Raw genomic sequence first — 17,393 nt, 5'->3', positions numbered from 1 at the left:
GGAACCAGAGTCCTCAGGCACCCACATTTCTGCAGGAAAGCATGAACTTCAAGCAGGTCTGCTAACATTCTTCCCTCTGCCTCCCTCATGTTCAGTTCAGTTAACAAGCAAGGCACTCTTCCATGTTTAGCTGGAAAGCCACGCAGGAGAAGCGTTCTCTGAACAAGTCTCATCCCAGGACAACATCAGGCAGCAGCCAGCTGCCAGCAGCACTGGAGCAGCTCAGCCATCTGCCGCTCAGTGCCTGTGCCATGGGATAGGAGTCAGGGACCAGCCGCTGCCAGGTTGGATGAGTGTTCTGGCAGGCTCAATGCAGGCTGCAGGATTCTCACTCGTCCTCCTCCTCGTGCACATCTCCAGCAAGTCAAAGGTGCCTCAAGTCATGACCTGGGTGTGTGTCTCAGTAAGCTCCAACATTAGCCAGGGTACTTACAAGGCAGGAACAGCAGTTCCCAAGGTCCCCTTGCTCCATCCCACACATCTGGCTATAAATGATGGCCAAACTTCAAAACTAATTCCTTTTTCCAGATCCTTTCTTAAGCATTTATAAATTTAAATACTTATCTCTCCCATTACCTCAACCAACCTGTTGATATGTCAATTGAGGAAAATGTTGGCAAATTGGCTGCAAATGTTTCTTCTCCTTCCCCTACCATGTCCAAAACATACAATTACATCATCCTAAACTCATATAAACTCCCAACCGTGTTTATTTCAGAGCTGCAAAGCTGATTTGACTGATAAAATTGATACAAGGAAATGGAAACAAATTGCTTTACAGCCTCCAAATTTGCTTCTAGGGCCCAAACATCTTTCTTTGTGCCTCAGGCCTCAGCAATTCTCCACCAAATGGGTCTGAGCACAAGCCACACACATTAGTTCATTCTCACACAACTCTTTTAGGGCTTTATACACTCAGATTTTATGTTTTCCTTCTTTTAATTTCCAAATTCCTGTTTTTTTTTAATTATTCACATACTTACTAAAGCACCTTGCCAATGTCTGTTTAAAATGAATGGTGTCTTCTTATGGTCAGATTGATGGTACTGGGTCAGGCCAGAAAGCTATCTTACAACTTTTTTCCCCTAGTAAAAGCTATAATGAGAACTATGTGAATAACTGATTTATTTTTTTGTTGTTGTTGTTTAATGCTTGAACTGAAAAACTAAGGAAAAAAAATACTACTGGATGACTCTCAAACTATTTCATTTTTCACAAAGGAATGAAAACAAGCACAAAACCACAATAAATGTTTTATTGCAGCATTTTTCTCCTTTGAAAAATTATCACTGAATTTAGCTAAAGTAGGCTTTAAAACATCCAGACTGTAACTATTTGATTTTCTCTCCCTGCATTTGATCTTTTTTATTTTCTTCTGACAAAGCATCCTGCTAAATACAGCTGTTATTGCTAGATGTGGAGTGACCTGAAACTGCTTTTTTAGCAATAAAATGCATCTTTCTCTCAAAAATTATTCTTCTTCATCCAGAGAGAGATCTAACATTTTCCTCTCTTGTAGAATAAAACTAAGTGATATGTTATTATTTCATGGGTCTTTTTTTCCATGATGCTCAAAAATCCTACCTAAAACCTTTCTGCTAGGTTCTGAGGTAGCTTCTGCTTTATCATCCCTAATGTCAAAAAGGGAAGAGACAGGAACCCACAGCACCCTGCCTACAAAGCAGTATTTACTCATGAGGGGACATGGAGATCAGCCATGGGATTTTGCTTATACTGTATGCATGGAAAATGTAAACCAGGTTCCAGAGGTGACATATCTAATGTCAAGGGCAACATTATTTATAGCATGTTTTTTTCATTGACTGTGTCACCATAGCATCTCTGCTCTTCTTAGAAACACAGGAAATCCCAGAGCAGCCTTGTGGAAAGATATTTTGGTCTGTAACAGGGACCCCTGGGTGCATGTTGACCCCACATCTAATGCTGACTTTGGCTCCAGATAAGGCATTCAGACTAAGGTATTCAAAGCAAGTGGAAGCAGCCCTTGGCTCTTCTCTTTGCAGCTGGCAAACTTCAGCCAAACCACTGGCTTTCCAATTCAACTTTTCATAACCCTCCAAACTAATCCCAACCTTTGCACTGGACTCAGTACAACTGGCAAATTTATATCATATGCCTCCTTATACATCCTTCAGTCTCATAAACGCTATATTACTCAAGCACTGGTCATGGAGAAGGCACTCAAGGCCACACAAGCCTGAGAAAGAGTATGATATTTAAACAGGTTGATTCTAGTTAGCTATTTCCTGCACATAACTGGAAGCCTTCATTGAAACAAAATGTTTCATCTGAAGCATTACAACAGAACCTAGTGCTAAACCTAGCCTTGGTTATAGATAAGGCCTATTCCTCTGTGTGAAAATTTACAGTGAGTAAAACAAGCTGATGCAAACTATGTTTTCCTTCACCAACATGCCAAAGTTCAACTATAAGCTTGGATCTGCAAAGCATCTCTCAAAGCCTGTAAAAGTAACTTGAACAAAAATACAGTAAACGAGAAAGGCATAAAAGCACCAGAAGAAACCTGAGCTTAAGGTACTTGAATAAAGTGATATCAATATTCTCCATCACAAAACTTGCAAATTTGAAAATAACTGCAGCTCTGTAGGCACCAGTTTCATAGGCTGTCCCTAGTCTAAGTTAACCTGTGCCAGGAGTATGTACTGAACAAAGATTCAGAACAAGGCAACCAAATCAAGTGAGAGCAACACACAGCTTTCCTTCTCAGGGTTAATAAATTCAACCCTAACCATTATTCTACCATGATTCTTTTCATGTTCATAACACCACCTGGACACTAGCTTCTTACATGGTCAAACTGCTCAGCAAAACTTAGAATAAGGCAAATTGTGAACAAAGGTGGCCTGAATAAATTCTAAAATTCCAATATTTTTAAATTTAAAAAAAAAAACCAAAACTTTAACAAACAATTTTAAATTCACAAAACCTGCCACTGTTTGCTTCCAAATCACTTCTGCACCTGCAACAAACCTTAAAACTCAGGCAATGCACACTGCTCAGCCTAAAGGTAACCCTCAATCTGGCTCACCCACCCAGCTGTCCGAGTGAACCTAGTGTTATTCACACACACAAATTGAAACTGGGGATACAGCACACAGAGACACCAATACCAATTTCCACCTCTTTCCACTTGAATAACTGTGAATTTCAGAAACTAGGTACAGCTTTGATTCTGCTTCCCTGTTTCACAGACCCTAACTCTGCTCTGCTCCCTAACTCCTAACTCCCTCTTTCCCTTTCCACTGGTTGTGTCTAACACTGACCTAATGCTGGATTCCCAATCTTTATTCTCTGGAAGCCCAACCTGAAGACATCTCCAGCCTTTGGCTGGCCTATTTACAACACTCACACTTGCAAATGAAACACAGAAGGTCTGACAAAATGCTCTTTCTTTTTTCCTCTTCCTTAGCTTTTCTCACAAGCATCAATGTTTCAGCTAAAATATATGGTGGAACAGACCATAGAGTCATTTATCCCCTGTACCATAGGCACTATCCCTATTCCGAATGTCAGCTATGGATTGGGCCCCAGCTCCCACCATAACCAAGAGAAACTAGAAAAAACGCCCTTAACATGAAAAATAAATCAATAATCAATGTACTGTGTTGAATTTCATAAATCTTACCTGACCTTATTTATAAACCCATAATTCATTCATTCTTCAGAAAAGATAGATTCTGGTGTTTATTGAAGTCCTCAACCAGGAGCATGTTGGGAACCAAGACATAACATCACCTGCATCTGTGGGGAAGGCTGAACCACAGACAACATTTGACACAACTGAAGGCAGACTCAGCGTGAGCCAGAAATGTCCCCATTGCCCAAGAAGCACACAGAGTACATGTACATCATGGTGCCCAGAATGGGACATTTAGAAAATTTAAACTACTGAAGACCTTATATATACCAGACCCTTAGGTATCCAAGTCAAGGCAGTGCAAGAAGGCACAAATAACCAAGACACTGGGATGAAATTCAGCAGTCAAAACAGTGAAGGTGAAAGTTATAAGAAAGGAAACAAGTCCTTTGATGAGAAACTCCCCTTGACCTGGCTTCAGTGTGTGCTTGAGCCCAGAACCATCCCTTGTAAGAGTGAAGGGGGGGGGGATTCTCTGTCTCTGCTGTGGTCTGGGGAGACCCCCCCTGCAGTAATGCTTCAGCACTCAGGCAACAACACAAGAGGGACATGGAGGTGTTGGAGTGAGGCCAGAGGAGGTCATGGAGATGCTGCAAGGGCTGGAGCAGCTCTGCTCTGCAGCCAGGCTGAGAGAGCTGGGGTTGTTCAGCCTGGAGAAGAGAAGGCTCTTGAAGGGGAGACCTTAGAGCAGCTCCAGTGCCTAAAGCAGCTACAAGAAACCTAGAGAGGGGCTTTGGGCAAGGGCCTGTAAGGACAGGACAAGGGGAATGGCTTTAACCTGCCAGAGAGGAGACTGAGCTCAGCTCTTAGGCAGAAGCTCTTCCCTGTGATGGTGGTGAGGTGCTGGCACAGGGTGCTCCAAGAAGCTGTGTCTGCCCCATCTCTGGCAGTGTTCAAGACCAGGCTGGACAGGGCTTGAAGCAACCTGGTCTAGTGGAAGGTAACCCTGCCAGTGGCAGGGGGCTGGAAGTGTGTGAGCTTTAGGGCCCCTTCCAACCCAAACCAGCCTGTGATTCTATGAAGCCCGATATGAACAGAGCCACCAGAGCTCCAGCCTATATTGGAGCAAGCTTGGTGATGGTCGCCAAAGATCCAGGATGTCTGCTGAGCTGGCCAACACAACTTCTAGCATGCACATGTTCTGGGGGTCCCCATAAACGAATCCTGTCCAGCCCAGTATACCAGGAAAATAAGAAATTGCACACTTGTTCTTTAACCTTTCAATGTTAAGCATGGGAGTTTATTTCAGATTCTTTCAGGGAAGGTACTCCTGGACCTTCTGACCAACCCAGGGAAAATTTTCCTGGTTTTTCTGCTAAAAGAGTGAAAATTGCTTTTGCCCCCCTCACATATTCTCCATTTAATAGCTTCACCACAGCAGTAAGAGTTCCTGGATCATGTGTCCCCACTTGTATTAGAATTAAGATTAAATTAATTTGTGCATGTCATCTGACCCACTTAGTCCTCAAATTTAATTTAAAAACTTTTTGAATTTCTGATAAATAGTACCCACTTACAATTAGAAACATTATTTAATCATGTTTCCAGTGCTTTCAACCTTATTAGATTCTTGTCACAATTCTGTGTATGATTTGAGCAGCCTGCTTGGACACAAGTATGTTGGCCACCAAAATATGCCAAAGATATCTTGTGATGGCTGGAGTTATTTGATGTTTCAGTTCTATGATATTACAGTTCTTACAGCCTAGTAACAAAGCACCAGGGAGAAAAAATGTAGCCACAAAACAAAGAACTTCACAGACATGTGGAAATCTTAGGAGACAGCAATTTTTCTCCTGAAAATCTTCAGTGCTAATCAGCCTCTAGTGATCTAGTTTTCAATTTTGCAACCACACTTTATCTGTCACTTGCTATTGCAGATATACAATACTGCATTTTTTCGAAATATTAAATAAAAATTAATTATTTTTAAAGATCATAATTTTATAATTAATAGCCATTTTAAATTTTTCTTCTTAGAGGTTTCTGTCATTGAGCAGGACTGTTCTGCACACCATTTTGAAATCCTCCGCAAAATAGCATTCCATTCTTTCACAAAGTTCTCGGGTTATAGATAGGCAATATAAAGTAGAGGTAAGGTACAGATGTGTCACCAGTGGAAGGTGGCACAGACCTGCCCGCTGATTCAGTAGCATGCAGAAACTTCACTTGCTCCTGCAGCAAGTAAGTCCCACTTCCAAACATCACCAGAAACAGCTTTTATGTGCAACAGCACAAAACAAAAGCACAAAACATAAGCACAAAATCCACTGAGTTTGATGGATATGACCCTTCCCTCACTTACATCACTGTTATTCTAACTACGGAGGAATAAAACCTGAGAGGAAAACCAGACTCCACCATGTATACCCTGGGCTTGAGCTGATGCAAGAGAAGGAAGCCCAGGACATGGAGCAGTGCCAGGGTCTGCCAGGAGTCTCAGCAGGTGCAAGGTTATTGCCTGCAGCTCTCCCTGCTTTTCTTCCATCTTAGGGTCTGATGAAAGGTCATTAACATCAGGGTAATCCCTCCATTGCACTTCCAACGGCATAAGGCCATTTCTCTAGTACACAAATGTCATTCATCCACCACATGAACAGCAGGATTGTGAATACAAACTCCTTTATGCTTCAACGTGCCCTATTTTTTCATGTTATTCTAGACAGTAAGTCCCAGTGCTGTTAGCAACTTGGGAAATTTGGCCTGTCGTCTGCAATCTTTGAAGTGCAAGCTTCAGACTCATGAAGAACAGAGAGCAGAAGTGATGCCTGTATTTGCAGGTGTGCGAAGCTGCAGACTTCAAAGATTTTGTGTTTTAGTCTGTGAAGCTTCTTAAAGATTGTCACCTGAGTTTCTCAAAAGCTGGCTGAAAATGCATCCATACGTCTAGATGAACGTGTTTTTTGATCTAAGTGATAAAAACAACTGTTTTTCTACATGCAAACTTCTCTTTCGTAAATGTTTATGAACTGTGGGAAATTATGTCTCTGCCAAAATTTAAAATAAAGTAATTCAATGGGTTTGCTGTACATTTACCATTCATTATGCTCACTAACGTTGCAGAAATCCCAGTGGAGTTTTCAGGGAAGGTTCATGGTGTTGCAGTTACCAAGGAAACACATGATAAATTGTTGTTATCTAAAAAAGAAAATCCCCATTAATTTTATATTAAAGAGCAAGTGATGTGAACTATATGGAGAAATGCCTTTACTGTTACCCTATTAAAATGCTGTACGTTTTGTTTCAAGATTTAACCAAATAGTGGCCCAGCTCTGACATTTTTATTCATTGTGAACAGCACCTACCACTTTACAGTCTATAGTTCACCATGCACTGTTAAAGGCAGTCCAATATTCAGCAGGGTCAGCCCAGGAATAGCAGGCACTGTGTGATTGTTACTGCAGTTAAAACATTTACAGGCAAAGCTCTGTTAAGCTAAGCTAGCAAAAGCAGCAGTGTATTTCACACCAAAAGGAAGAGGTTTTACCAACCCCCCCATGGCTTGTGCAGGGCATCCAATCCTGGAAGAGTTTACAGGCTCAGCAACTGAAAAACTCTGCATAGTATAGGCAAGGTTTCCCAGTCTATGTCTACATTAAGTTTATTGCCTTTCAACTCAATTGTGTGCATACAAGTATTGCAGATCACTTTGGCCCTACAGATCAGTGGTGGAGCTATGGATATTCCAACCTTACCTAACCCCTTGGTTCTCCAGAGAGCAAGAACATTAAATGGCATCACCTAAGCAGCCACACAGAAAAGCTACAAAACTGCAAAAAGAGGGTCAAAGTTCTCTTTGACCTCTAGCAGATCAGGTGGGCAGTTTAAGAAGTAATCATCACCTTCAATTACAATCTTTTAGAGGGAGTTGATATCCCTACTGTCTTTTAGTCAATCCCCAGTCTTTGAGATTGACCACAAGAGCTGCTCCAATCTTACTGTGCCATGAATAGGCCGCCTAAAAGCACCTTTAGCAGAAGCTAAATTAAATCTGGCTTCTTCCTCACTAAAATGTCCTAAGGCGCGTTTCCTTGGCTGTCCTCTTTTTCACACCCACTCGTTACAGTATCTCAGCCAGGCAGAAGGTAGCTTCCAACAAAGAACAGTAACTTCTCTAGCAGCTCCAACCAGATTCACATTTGACTTCCCATGTCTGTCACACTCAAGCCTTGCAAGAGTAAGTCCCTGAATCACTATAGTGAGTAAAAAGGATTATTCTCATTTAAGAGGTCACCTCTGAATTGATGAGATGTTTAGTAGATGAAATCCCCCAGTTTCCACTGTGAATTAACAAGAAAGTAGGGGTATCATCCAGTATTATTCCCACCTCTTTATTCTCTGTATTTCCCACCTCTTTATTCTCTGTATTAAAGAAGGCTTTAGTTTCACTGGAGCTCATAGAATTATAGAATCAACTAGGTTGGTAAAGACCTTTATGATCATCAAGTCCATTTTAGGACACCTAAGCTTTGTACCACAGGAGAGGATCTTTAGAAATATTTCTGACAAACAAAGGCAGTATTATGGGTCAGGGGAATGTAGGAATTATTTTTTCCCTTCTGATGAGACAACGCAATGACTGGTTCTGAAAGTGAAGGCATGCAACTCATCATCAATGTGAAGGAGAAAGACAGAGGGTCATGTCAAAGCGAAAGTCAGGAAGATGGTGATACTACAGGGAAGGAATGACTGTCAAGACCAAAAAGACAGATGCTGTGCTAAAGGAGAAGTGACATGACAAGAGCTTAGGTCAGATGGCTGAATAAAAAAATCAGGTTTCAGAAGACATCATACAGAAAGAACTTGCAAGGTTTAGACACAGACTGGATATGAGGCTCTGGACTGAACTGAAAGAGCAGCATAACTGCAGGTGGGTACAGGTGATGGCACAGAGAAACAGGAAAGAAGGTGGGAAATGAAAAGTGCACCCAGAACACTACTGGCAGGGATGTTCATTGGCATGTCCACATACCCATCCAGCTCCAGGTCAGACAGGATAGCCATCTGAAAATGTCTCACACCCTGCCATCCTTTCTCTTGTAAGAAAATGCTGGTCCTGCTGATGGCGACATCTCTAAAGCCACAACACTCTGGGGCAGGGAGGGAAATTGGGTTCTCTCTGAAGGCAGGGCACAGACCCAACCCACCTTCTCTGCTCCCAGGTCACCTTGCTGGTTCCTTTGAACATCCAATGCCCGGTGTACTGTAATGGAAATGGGACACTACTTCAGCTAGATGTCTGACATAATGCAGCTTCACAATGTGGATCTAGGCTTATATAAAATCAGTGTCACCAAGCTGTAAAACAATGAAACAGAAGTTGCATTTTAGTCAGCTGGACTAAAAAGTTGACTTATTTTCTTTTTCCTCTCCTTATTTTTGCTTTTACTGGTCTATTTCTTAAACTCACTCCTAAAACAAGCAAACCTTTTTTTGTTTCCATTTGCAATGTTTTTTTTTAAAAAGAGAGTGAGAGAGACACAGACACACAAAGCCAAAAAGAAACAGAGAATCCAAGCTGAGAGGTATGTGTTATTGGACAAGTGTTTAATTTATGGAACTTGGCTGGCAGAACAAGAGTTTGAATTGTACTTCAATAAGTGGAGCTCTTAGAACAAATGTGGCTTGTAAAGTTCTTTTATAGTCTGCTTTGCTGAGCAGCCAGCACCTCATGGAAACCTTTGAAAAACATTCTGTTTAGAAGCAACAGTTTTTATATTTCATATTTTCTGTATTTGTTTTCCCCTCTGGTTTTATAACTGAAACCATACGCAGGAAAACAGGATTTTTGTGTCTTAAAATACCTACCTGGTCTGACTACTTTTATTATTAAAAAAACAGATATCATTTTGAAAATTCTTCATGTATTAGGCATTTGGTTCAAATATTAATGTGTCCTTGTTTGATACCCCAGTCAGCTACAGCTTTCCCAGGTGACCTTGGGATACTCACTTAGCTGTGATTTATCACAGCTCTCCCTGTATGTACGTGGTGCAGCTGTGTGCATCAGAGCTGTCTGTCTTTCCCATTATAGACGGCAAACACAACAGAATTTAGGACATGATTCATCTGTGTAGGATAGGAGGGGATGAATCATGCTCTAGATCCATATATTGACCAGCTTTTCACTGGAAGTCAAGGCAAGCTGCTCAGATACAGACACTCACAGTGGAGATACCCATGTTTAACCTCATAAGCCCCATCTCAGCCTCTCTGTACCACTAAACAGATGAGACAGATCCCTCTGGAAGAAATCCATCCCATCCTGAGGATGACATCTGACATTCCAGGGTCAACTGCCCAGAGATCAAACCTATGACCTATGTTGACCACAGAGCATGCCAAAACTATAAACCTTTTAATGGCTACAAGGAGTCAAGATCAATCCCTCTCTACAAACATCATTTAGGAGATCCATGGTAAGGAAGTCAAACCCTCCTTCTCCACAGTTACGTACACAAATGTATATATCTATGTACAGTCTGCATACAAGTGGTATCAGCACAACTTCTACCCAAGACACCAGAACAATCCATTAAATAAACTATGTGCATCCATTTAGTGGACTGGGAAAACTGATGTAACAGAGAGAAAAGAAGAAGTACAAAAATGTTGCCTTAAAGCAAACAAGTATTGAATTACATACTACACAGACTGGGAAAGAAAGACACAGATACACTCCAAGACCACACTGTAAAAGCCAAGTATTTAAGTAAGGATGCAAGAGTCATATTTAGCCCCATAAGTTAAACTGTCCTGGTTACTAACTGTTGTGTGGTGGTTGTGTTCATACAGATATGACAGAGCTCTGGAATGTGGCTTCACTTAATGCCTGTGACAGGAAACAAGTTTATTTGAGCATTTCTTTCCTTTTAGGTGGATTTTTTTTTTTTTAATTTACTTTTCAGGTCTGTGTCTAAGGGTTTCATACCTATTTTCTGCAATTATGCTGCATTTAACCTCAGTGGCTGTTCTGAAATGCCCTGCTTTCTTTAGTTGGTTTCAATGCCACAGGTTGATTCCTGGTAGAGCTTTGCTTGGTAAAGTCACTACGACTCAGCCAAGCATTCTGTCACCATCCCAAAGTTTTGCCCTCTAGCTGTACACTGTATTTCTTTTCTATTTCTTCATGGATTCTTATGAGAACAATGTGCTTTTACAAACTGTTTCTTCTCAAAGTCCTTGTGAGGCCACGTCCCTAGAAGGCAACCCTTTTCTGATCACTTCTATGCTTTCATACAGGAAGGAATAACTGATTGACCAGGCTTAGCTTCAGAGCTTAGCCTTATCCTAGGCTAAAGACACAAACAACAGCCCTGTAGAAGAGCTGCCTCCCATCACCCTGCCCATACACCATCCCACTGTTCACATCCCACTTATGGGTTATTCTTTTTCACGAGGCCACCCCTGCAGGCTGCATGGGGTGTTAAGCTGTGAACATTTTCTCTAGCAGCACAAGTCAAAGAGAAACCCGGTGCTTACTCCTGGGGGCTTAAAAATACACAGCATTGTTCTATCAGTACCCAGCACCTCAAAAGCGTGCAATAACAGCTCTGTCTGCTTGGGAGTGAGCAGGCACAGGTAGGTCTAGAGATAAGCCCTAACCACCAGGCATTACCATGCAGACTGATAAATGTTCTTAATGAGGAGGACAGCTCATTACAACACTGATGAATCAGTGTTTGCTGACAAAAGACCCTTTTCTCAAGGAATTCCCCATCAGCCCTAGGTGTGCTGTAAGTGATTCAGGCTCTCATTAGCCCTAATTAGATAACTGTTCAAATGATTTGTCTATTATTCATGGAGCCTCTACCACTGAGCACAAGCCTGTCAACTGATAGATGCTCTCTGCAAAGAAATGGTGTTTTTCCAGGGTAATGCCCCTGCAGCGATCACTGTGCCCATCAGGATCTTCTTTAGTTGTTGAAGCCCCTCAGGCCTCTCTTTTGTAAAGCCCCAAGATTCACCACTGTGGCAGTGTAGCTGATTTCGGCATCCTCATATCTCTTTTTTGCACTAGGTATTTCCCAAAAAATTTGGTAATTCTTCAGCCATTCTCCAGTCATGTCCCATGTTGCTTTCCCATCTGAGGGGGATGAGTGTACTCCCTTCAAGCAGAGATATAGTTCTCCTCCAATCCAGCGGGAGAAAGCAAACAGGAATCATAAGAAGAGACTGTAATCTTTTTCTTAGCCTCAGAGCTTTAATGCCCTTCTTGATGTAGATTACAGGCCTGTTGCAGATGGCTCAGTGATTTAAAAGCACCAGCCTGGGACTCCAGATCCCGATCCCATAAACTTCAAGGTTAAACTTAGCAGAATCTCTCAGGCTGGAGTTTCTTTTGCCTGAAAATTGCTCTTCACAAGGCTCCCTTTGCAGCCTGTGGAAAGAGAGAAACATCCTTTATTTCACATTTCAAGTTGATATGTAAGAAAAGTGACGTGAATCACTCATTGATGATACTAGCCTCTCTCTGTATTGACTGCAAAGTGTTCTTACATGAGTACTTTGCACTTAAAGCCTAAGGGTTAAATTCTGTGAGCAAGGACAAGAATTTTACAGATATACAGGTCCCACATTTCTATTTCAGAAGGAATTGAGCAGCGCAGCCTTTTAAAAGCAGGCTTTAGAAGCTCTGCAGTGATGTTTCTTCTTTGTAAAAGCCAACAGTAATTTCTCATGGTGAGGCTTGAAATGAGAGTGATCTTTTCAAGCACTGTGAAGACATAAAACCAGCCATTCTGTATTTATTCTCCCTGCTGGTAGCAGCTGTATTCTGGTGGTAGCCACTGTGCACAACAAAGGGGCCACTAACTTTACTGATGTGTCCCTGGGATGTGAGGATCCTAAGAGATGCTCCTGTCTACTTCATGTGGATTCAGCACAGCTATCTGAGGCCTGCTCATAGAACCATAGAATAGTTACAGCTAGAAAGGACCTTAAGATCATCCAGTTACAACCCCCTTGCCATGGGCAGGGACACCTCACACTAGACCATGTCACCCAAGTCTCTGTCCAACCTGGCCTTGAACACTGCCAGGGATGGGGCAGCCACAGTTTCTCTGAGCAATCTGTGCCAGCGCCTCACCACCCTCACAGGGAAGAACTTCTTCCTTATATCTAACCTGAACTTCCCCTGTTTCAGTTTGAGCCCATCACTGGTTGTCCTATCAATACAGTCCCTTGAAACTCTTTGGAGAAGTCTTCTGGAAGGGACAGGAGCAAACAAACAAAATGTGCATCATTAAGCAGCTATCTCTGATACTAACCCCCCTCACTAAATAAGCTCTGGAGGCAACGCAACCTCTGTGTCAGCCAGGTGCTAGGCTGGCGTGCTCTGGAATCTCTTCTTTGCTTGTGCTGTTGATGTGTCCCTCCTAGAAAATACTGGATTTTTGGAACACAATGTTGAGCGGTCAATGGGAAGAACAGGAACTTTCAGAGGGTAGTTCTGAGCTAAGACTTCCATCTGAAGGTGGCCAGAGCTACACTGACTACCAGGAAGCCCAGAGTAACAATACATCTTACACAGCTTATGGGGTAGATCCATACTCAAATACCTGGTTTTCCAGCAGAAGCTGGCCTCTTCTTACTTCAGAGAAAAATCCCACTACCTGACCACTGAGAATTTCCCCATCCTAGAGGACACATGGGAGGAAAAAAGGGACTTCTGTTCAGTGTACCTAAACCAGCCATAAGGAACTAGAGTCACTAAAGCTGCCTTGAACTCACACCAGGGGTTGGACTTAGCTTCTAGCCAGAAACAGATGACAGATAGCAAAAGAAGAGGCACAACTCACACACACACACCCTTCTTTTTTTGTTCCTTGCTTGTTCCTGCACTCAGTGCAGCAACCTGGAAGCCTCCTTTCTAAGCCCCATGACACACTCACGAGCAAGGTTTTGGGGGTGCCTAGTCCTTGCACAATCACATTGTCTGCTTTAGACCATGCAATACCTTCTATAACCCTCCTTCCTCTTAGGATTAAGCAAGCTTGGGTTTAGGTTTTACAGTTCTACTTAACAACATCACTCTTCAGTGTGCCCAGCTGCAGGCTGACGCTGCTACGCCAAGGTCATCTCAAAGACTCTTGCTGCGGTAGGGGCAAGCTGCCAGCAGAGAGAGCCCAAGCACTAGGCAAGCGCTGTGCAATGTATTTGCAGGGCTGCACTCAGCGTTGTGCTGCCTGGGGTGAAAGGAAAATATCCTTTGCTGCTCAAGGACCTTGTTATTAGGGCTTTCACAGCCACGTGTATTTTTACCATCCTCCTGTCAGTGTTCCTTTCTGCAAAACAGCCTTCCCACCAGCCAGGCATCCCTTCCCACCCTGTCCTGCTGCTGTTACAGGCTCTAACACCGAGAAGCAGCCTCTTTGAGCTGCCAAAAAGCAAGCTCCCACCATATTCCACCATAAGGTGGTGCCCGTATTCCACGAAACGCCAGACAAGCCCTTCACAACACACTCTGCTTTTGGGCAACACCCAGAAACGCAGTCACACTTCCCCAAAATCCTTGGAGCAAAGCAGCAGAGCTGCTGATGCCAGACTCCCTCAGAGAGCAGGGTGACATTGTTGCAGGTGTACCCACAGTGTAGCTCACCAGCATGCAGTGTAGTGTGTTTTCTCTTAAGGGTTTGTATCTTAACGGACAGGGCCCTGCAATTGCAATTGGGAGGTTAATAAACCCATACTTCTGCTGGATATTCACCTACTAACTAAAGAACACAGCACTAAGCCAAGGTGCTTATCTTTGTCTAAAGTCACATGTGAATGCTGATCTTATGTGAGTTTGCTGAGACTGTCTATGAAAAGCAGATGTGGAATGATGAGCATGGAAAAGCCAAAGATTTGCTGTGCTATATGAAGGCACCAGCTCAAAATGTCAAAGGGATACAGCTTCAGCCTCTCCTCTAGTATTTTCTTGTCTCCTGCTGTCTGCTACTGTACCGGCAATCTACATTGCTTCCCTCCAGCTCTCTGCTAGCCAAACATCAGCAGGATCTCCCCTCAGTAGCTGCCAACACCAGTTATCCTTGGCTAAGCAGCACTGGTCAGTCTGTAGGTACCACTCGGTAAATGCTATATCTCCCATCCAATTAGCAGCTTGTCACAGCCTGCATCAGGAGCTGGAGTGAGAATGGGGGCTGCAGGGCACCTATGCCACATTCTTCTTAACCCTGAAGCTCTGTGTCACAGCTCCATGGCAACAATGGGTTATTGCTTGGTCCTCATCCACAAGAAGACACAACACTGTCCTGGGCAGCAGCACACACCACCCTCAACAGTAGTTCAGACAGGTTCCTTCTCCATGAAAAAAACCTTTAAATAACTTTGAAAACTATATCACTGTGGGGCTCTAAAGTACAGCAGAGAGTTGCCAAAAGGTTTTTCTAACACGTGAGCTTTGTGATTTACAGTTACCTCTTAACACCACCCAACAGAGATGGAACTTGGTGAGATTGTTGTAGCAGAACATCCCGGTGAGAAACAGCGTTACACGGAGCAGAAGTCAAACACCAAGGACCTGCTGGGGAGAAGCGGAAATTGGCTCTACCAAGTTTTTGGGTATCTCACAGGAGAAATGAAGGAGTGTGGAGAGTGGATGAAAAGTAAGTACAGGGATGTGACTGGGGTTCTCTGGCTAGGAAGATCTGGCTGGTAACAGCTAGTTGCTGGAGCACCAGATGAGGGGCTGCTTCATCCCCCTGAGGCAAAGCAGAGTCAGCATGGTCTGACCTCACTGCAAACTTTTGGCCTTTTAACCCAAATCATTTAATGGGAAGAGAATCTCACTGCATCCTCTAAGCCATTACCATGTCTGCATGCATAATTCAGCATAGGCAAAAGATGTCTTTTACATTTTATCGGTTCTCTGTCATTAGTATCACATTCCTTATAGCAGTGCCTGGAATCACACATCAGGACTGGGGATATAGTCTTGTTTGTAAGTGCTTTGGATCAGCAGCTGTGTCCTTGTACCAAGTGTGGGCTGAAGATGGGGATGTGCCTGTGGATTGTGTGTGTAAAGGCTCTTGTATTATCAGCCTTGGGGGAGCAATAAGCACTGTGGGTGTTACAATGCTATTAAAATACAAAGCAAGTACTGATCCCAAAGGTTTACTGGCCAGACAGGAACAACACATGAGCAGATGGTCCGCGTTACCCAGGATTATTAGGAATGCGGGGCTTTGAGAGACTATGTCAGTCTGTGGGTCCTCTGTCAAGGCTGGATTTGTTAGCGGTACAACTCCAGCAATGGGAGAGAAATAAGAGACAGCCACATACAGACAAGCTGTGCAGTGGCTGTCGTTGCTGGAGGAGGTGGGCTAAGATGCCTCAAGACTCTTCAGGAGCTCATCAGGCTGGCAGTGTGATCCCCAGCCACATGGAAGCATCTCCAACTGCTTTTCTTTTCTCCAGTGGTCCACGCTTTGTAGAAAAGCTTTTCCTACTCAATGACCTGAAAACCTCAGGCCCTCTGGTTCTGTTTGAATGTTTACAATAAATACTTGTTTCTAAAACCAGCCACATTGCTGATATATTTCATAGCTAAACAAAAAATATTAGTGAAAATTATTTTACACAATCCTGATCATTTTTATCTAAGGAACTCATTCCTCCCCAGTTGGCTTTCCAACAGCACACAGCCTGAGGGATGCTTGTGAAGCTATCCCTCAACTTGCTCTCCAGCCTCTTGGGAAGGCTCTTCCAGGGATGCTGAAGAGATGCTGAATGATACCCTGCCCTTCAGAGATCCTCAATTTAAGCCACCCTCATCATAAAGCAAAACTTAAGCCTTGACTGTAAATACAAGACAAGGAAATAGAATAGAAAGGAGAGGGGGAGAGGGAAGACTTTAGGAATAATCATCGCCCAGATTCAAAAAGTAGTCTGGCACTTTATGCTGTGTCTAATTAACAATCTAAATTACTAGAATTAATTTAAAATATTTAAGATGTAAGCTGCATATATACACATTGCATTAACATTTTGTACATGCAAGCAGCTCCTCTTTCTTGTGCATGCTCTATAACGCAAAGCAGCACAAAAATGGTTACACCTTTCCCAGGGGCAGGCCAGAAAAAGACCTCAACTCAATTTGCACTACAAGAGCCAGCAGCAACAGTTATTCCAGTGCTACAAGACCCTTCTCTGCCCACAAATGTCATTAGGAACACTGTACATAAATGCCTTCAGACAGACTGCCCTCAGCCCATACGTATCCTTCCTCCCCCTGCACTCACATGAGGTACCCAAGCTTGGTGCCCATTTGCTCTGACTGTGTTCAATAGTATTGTCTAAAGATCAATAGCTTTTTTCCATTTTGAAACATCTCTTTACCCTGATTACAGTCCAAGCTATAACAACTAATCCCTTAATTTAGGTTCTTTGGTTACATTTTAGACACGTCTGATGGTTTGACCTGATCTCCTATATACAGTATACCTCTATGTTCTGGGTTGCTGACTTTCTCTGAAACACCAAATTGTTTCCTTTCAATATTTCCCTATCTATGTACAAACTAGTTTCAGTCTGTGCCTAAGTCCCTCTCTGCGCTTGAATTATACACCAAAAAGTGCCTATCTCCTCATTAAACTTATAGCAGTATATTTAGTGATCTACCATGCAAGTAAGACTACTCTTTCACCACCGCAAATAAGCCACTCTTTTATCAACCCTCCATAAACTTTATAGCAGTGCCCAGTCCTTCCTT

General features: G+C 42.9%; 1 protein-coding gene across 2 annotated transcripts in view; it reads left to right on the top strand.

Annotated features, from left to right (window-relative positions):
- LOC133267886 (urea transporter 2-like) overlaps positions 1-17,393 on the top strand; it is a 344,693-nt gene that overhangs the window by 318,266 nt on the left and 9,034 nt on the right. For both annotated transcript variants that reach the window (XM_061450581.1, XM_061450580.1), the window contains one exon: positions 15,097-15,288. In XM_061450581.1, the coding sequence (XP_061306565.1) occupies positions 15,123-15,288 (166 nt within the window). In that variant the 5' untranslated portion in view covers positions 15,097-15,122. The remainder of the gene's footprint in view (positions 1-15,096; positions 15,289-17,393) is intronic.

The sequence above is a fragment of the Pezoporus flaviventris genome, unplaced genomic scaffold (genome assembly GCF_033815535.1).
Source record: "Pezoporus flaviventris isolate CSIRO_AGI_PZ_B2104156 unplaced genomic scaffold, CSIRO_AGI_Pfla_v1 ptg000010l, whole genome shotgun sequence".
Lineage (NCBI taxonomy): Eukaryota > Metazoa > Chordata > Aves > Psittaciformes > Psittacidae > Pezoporus > Pezoporus flaviventris.
This window is presented reverse-complemented; position numbering and strand designations above follow the sequence as displayed.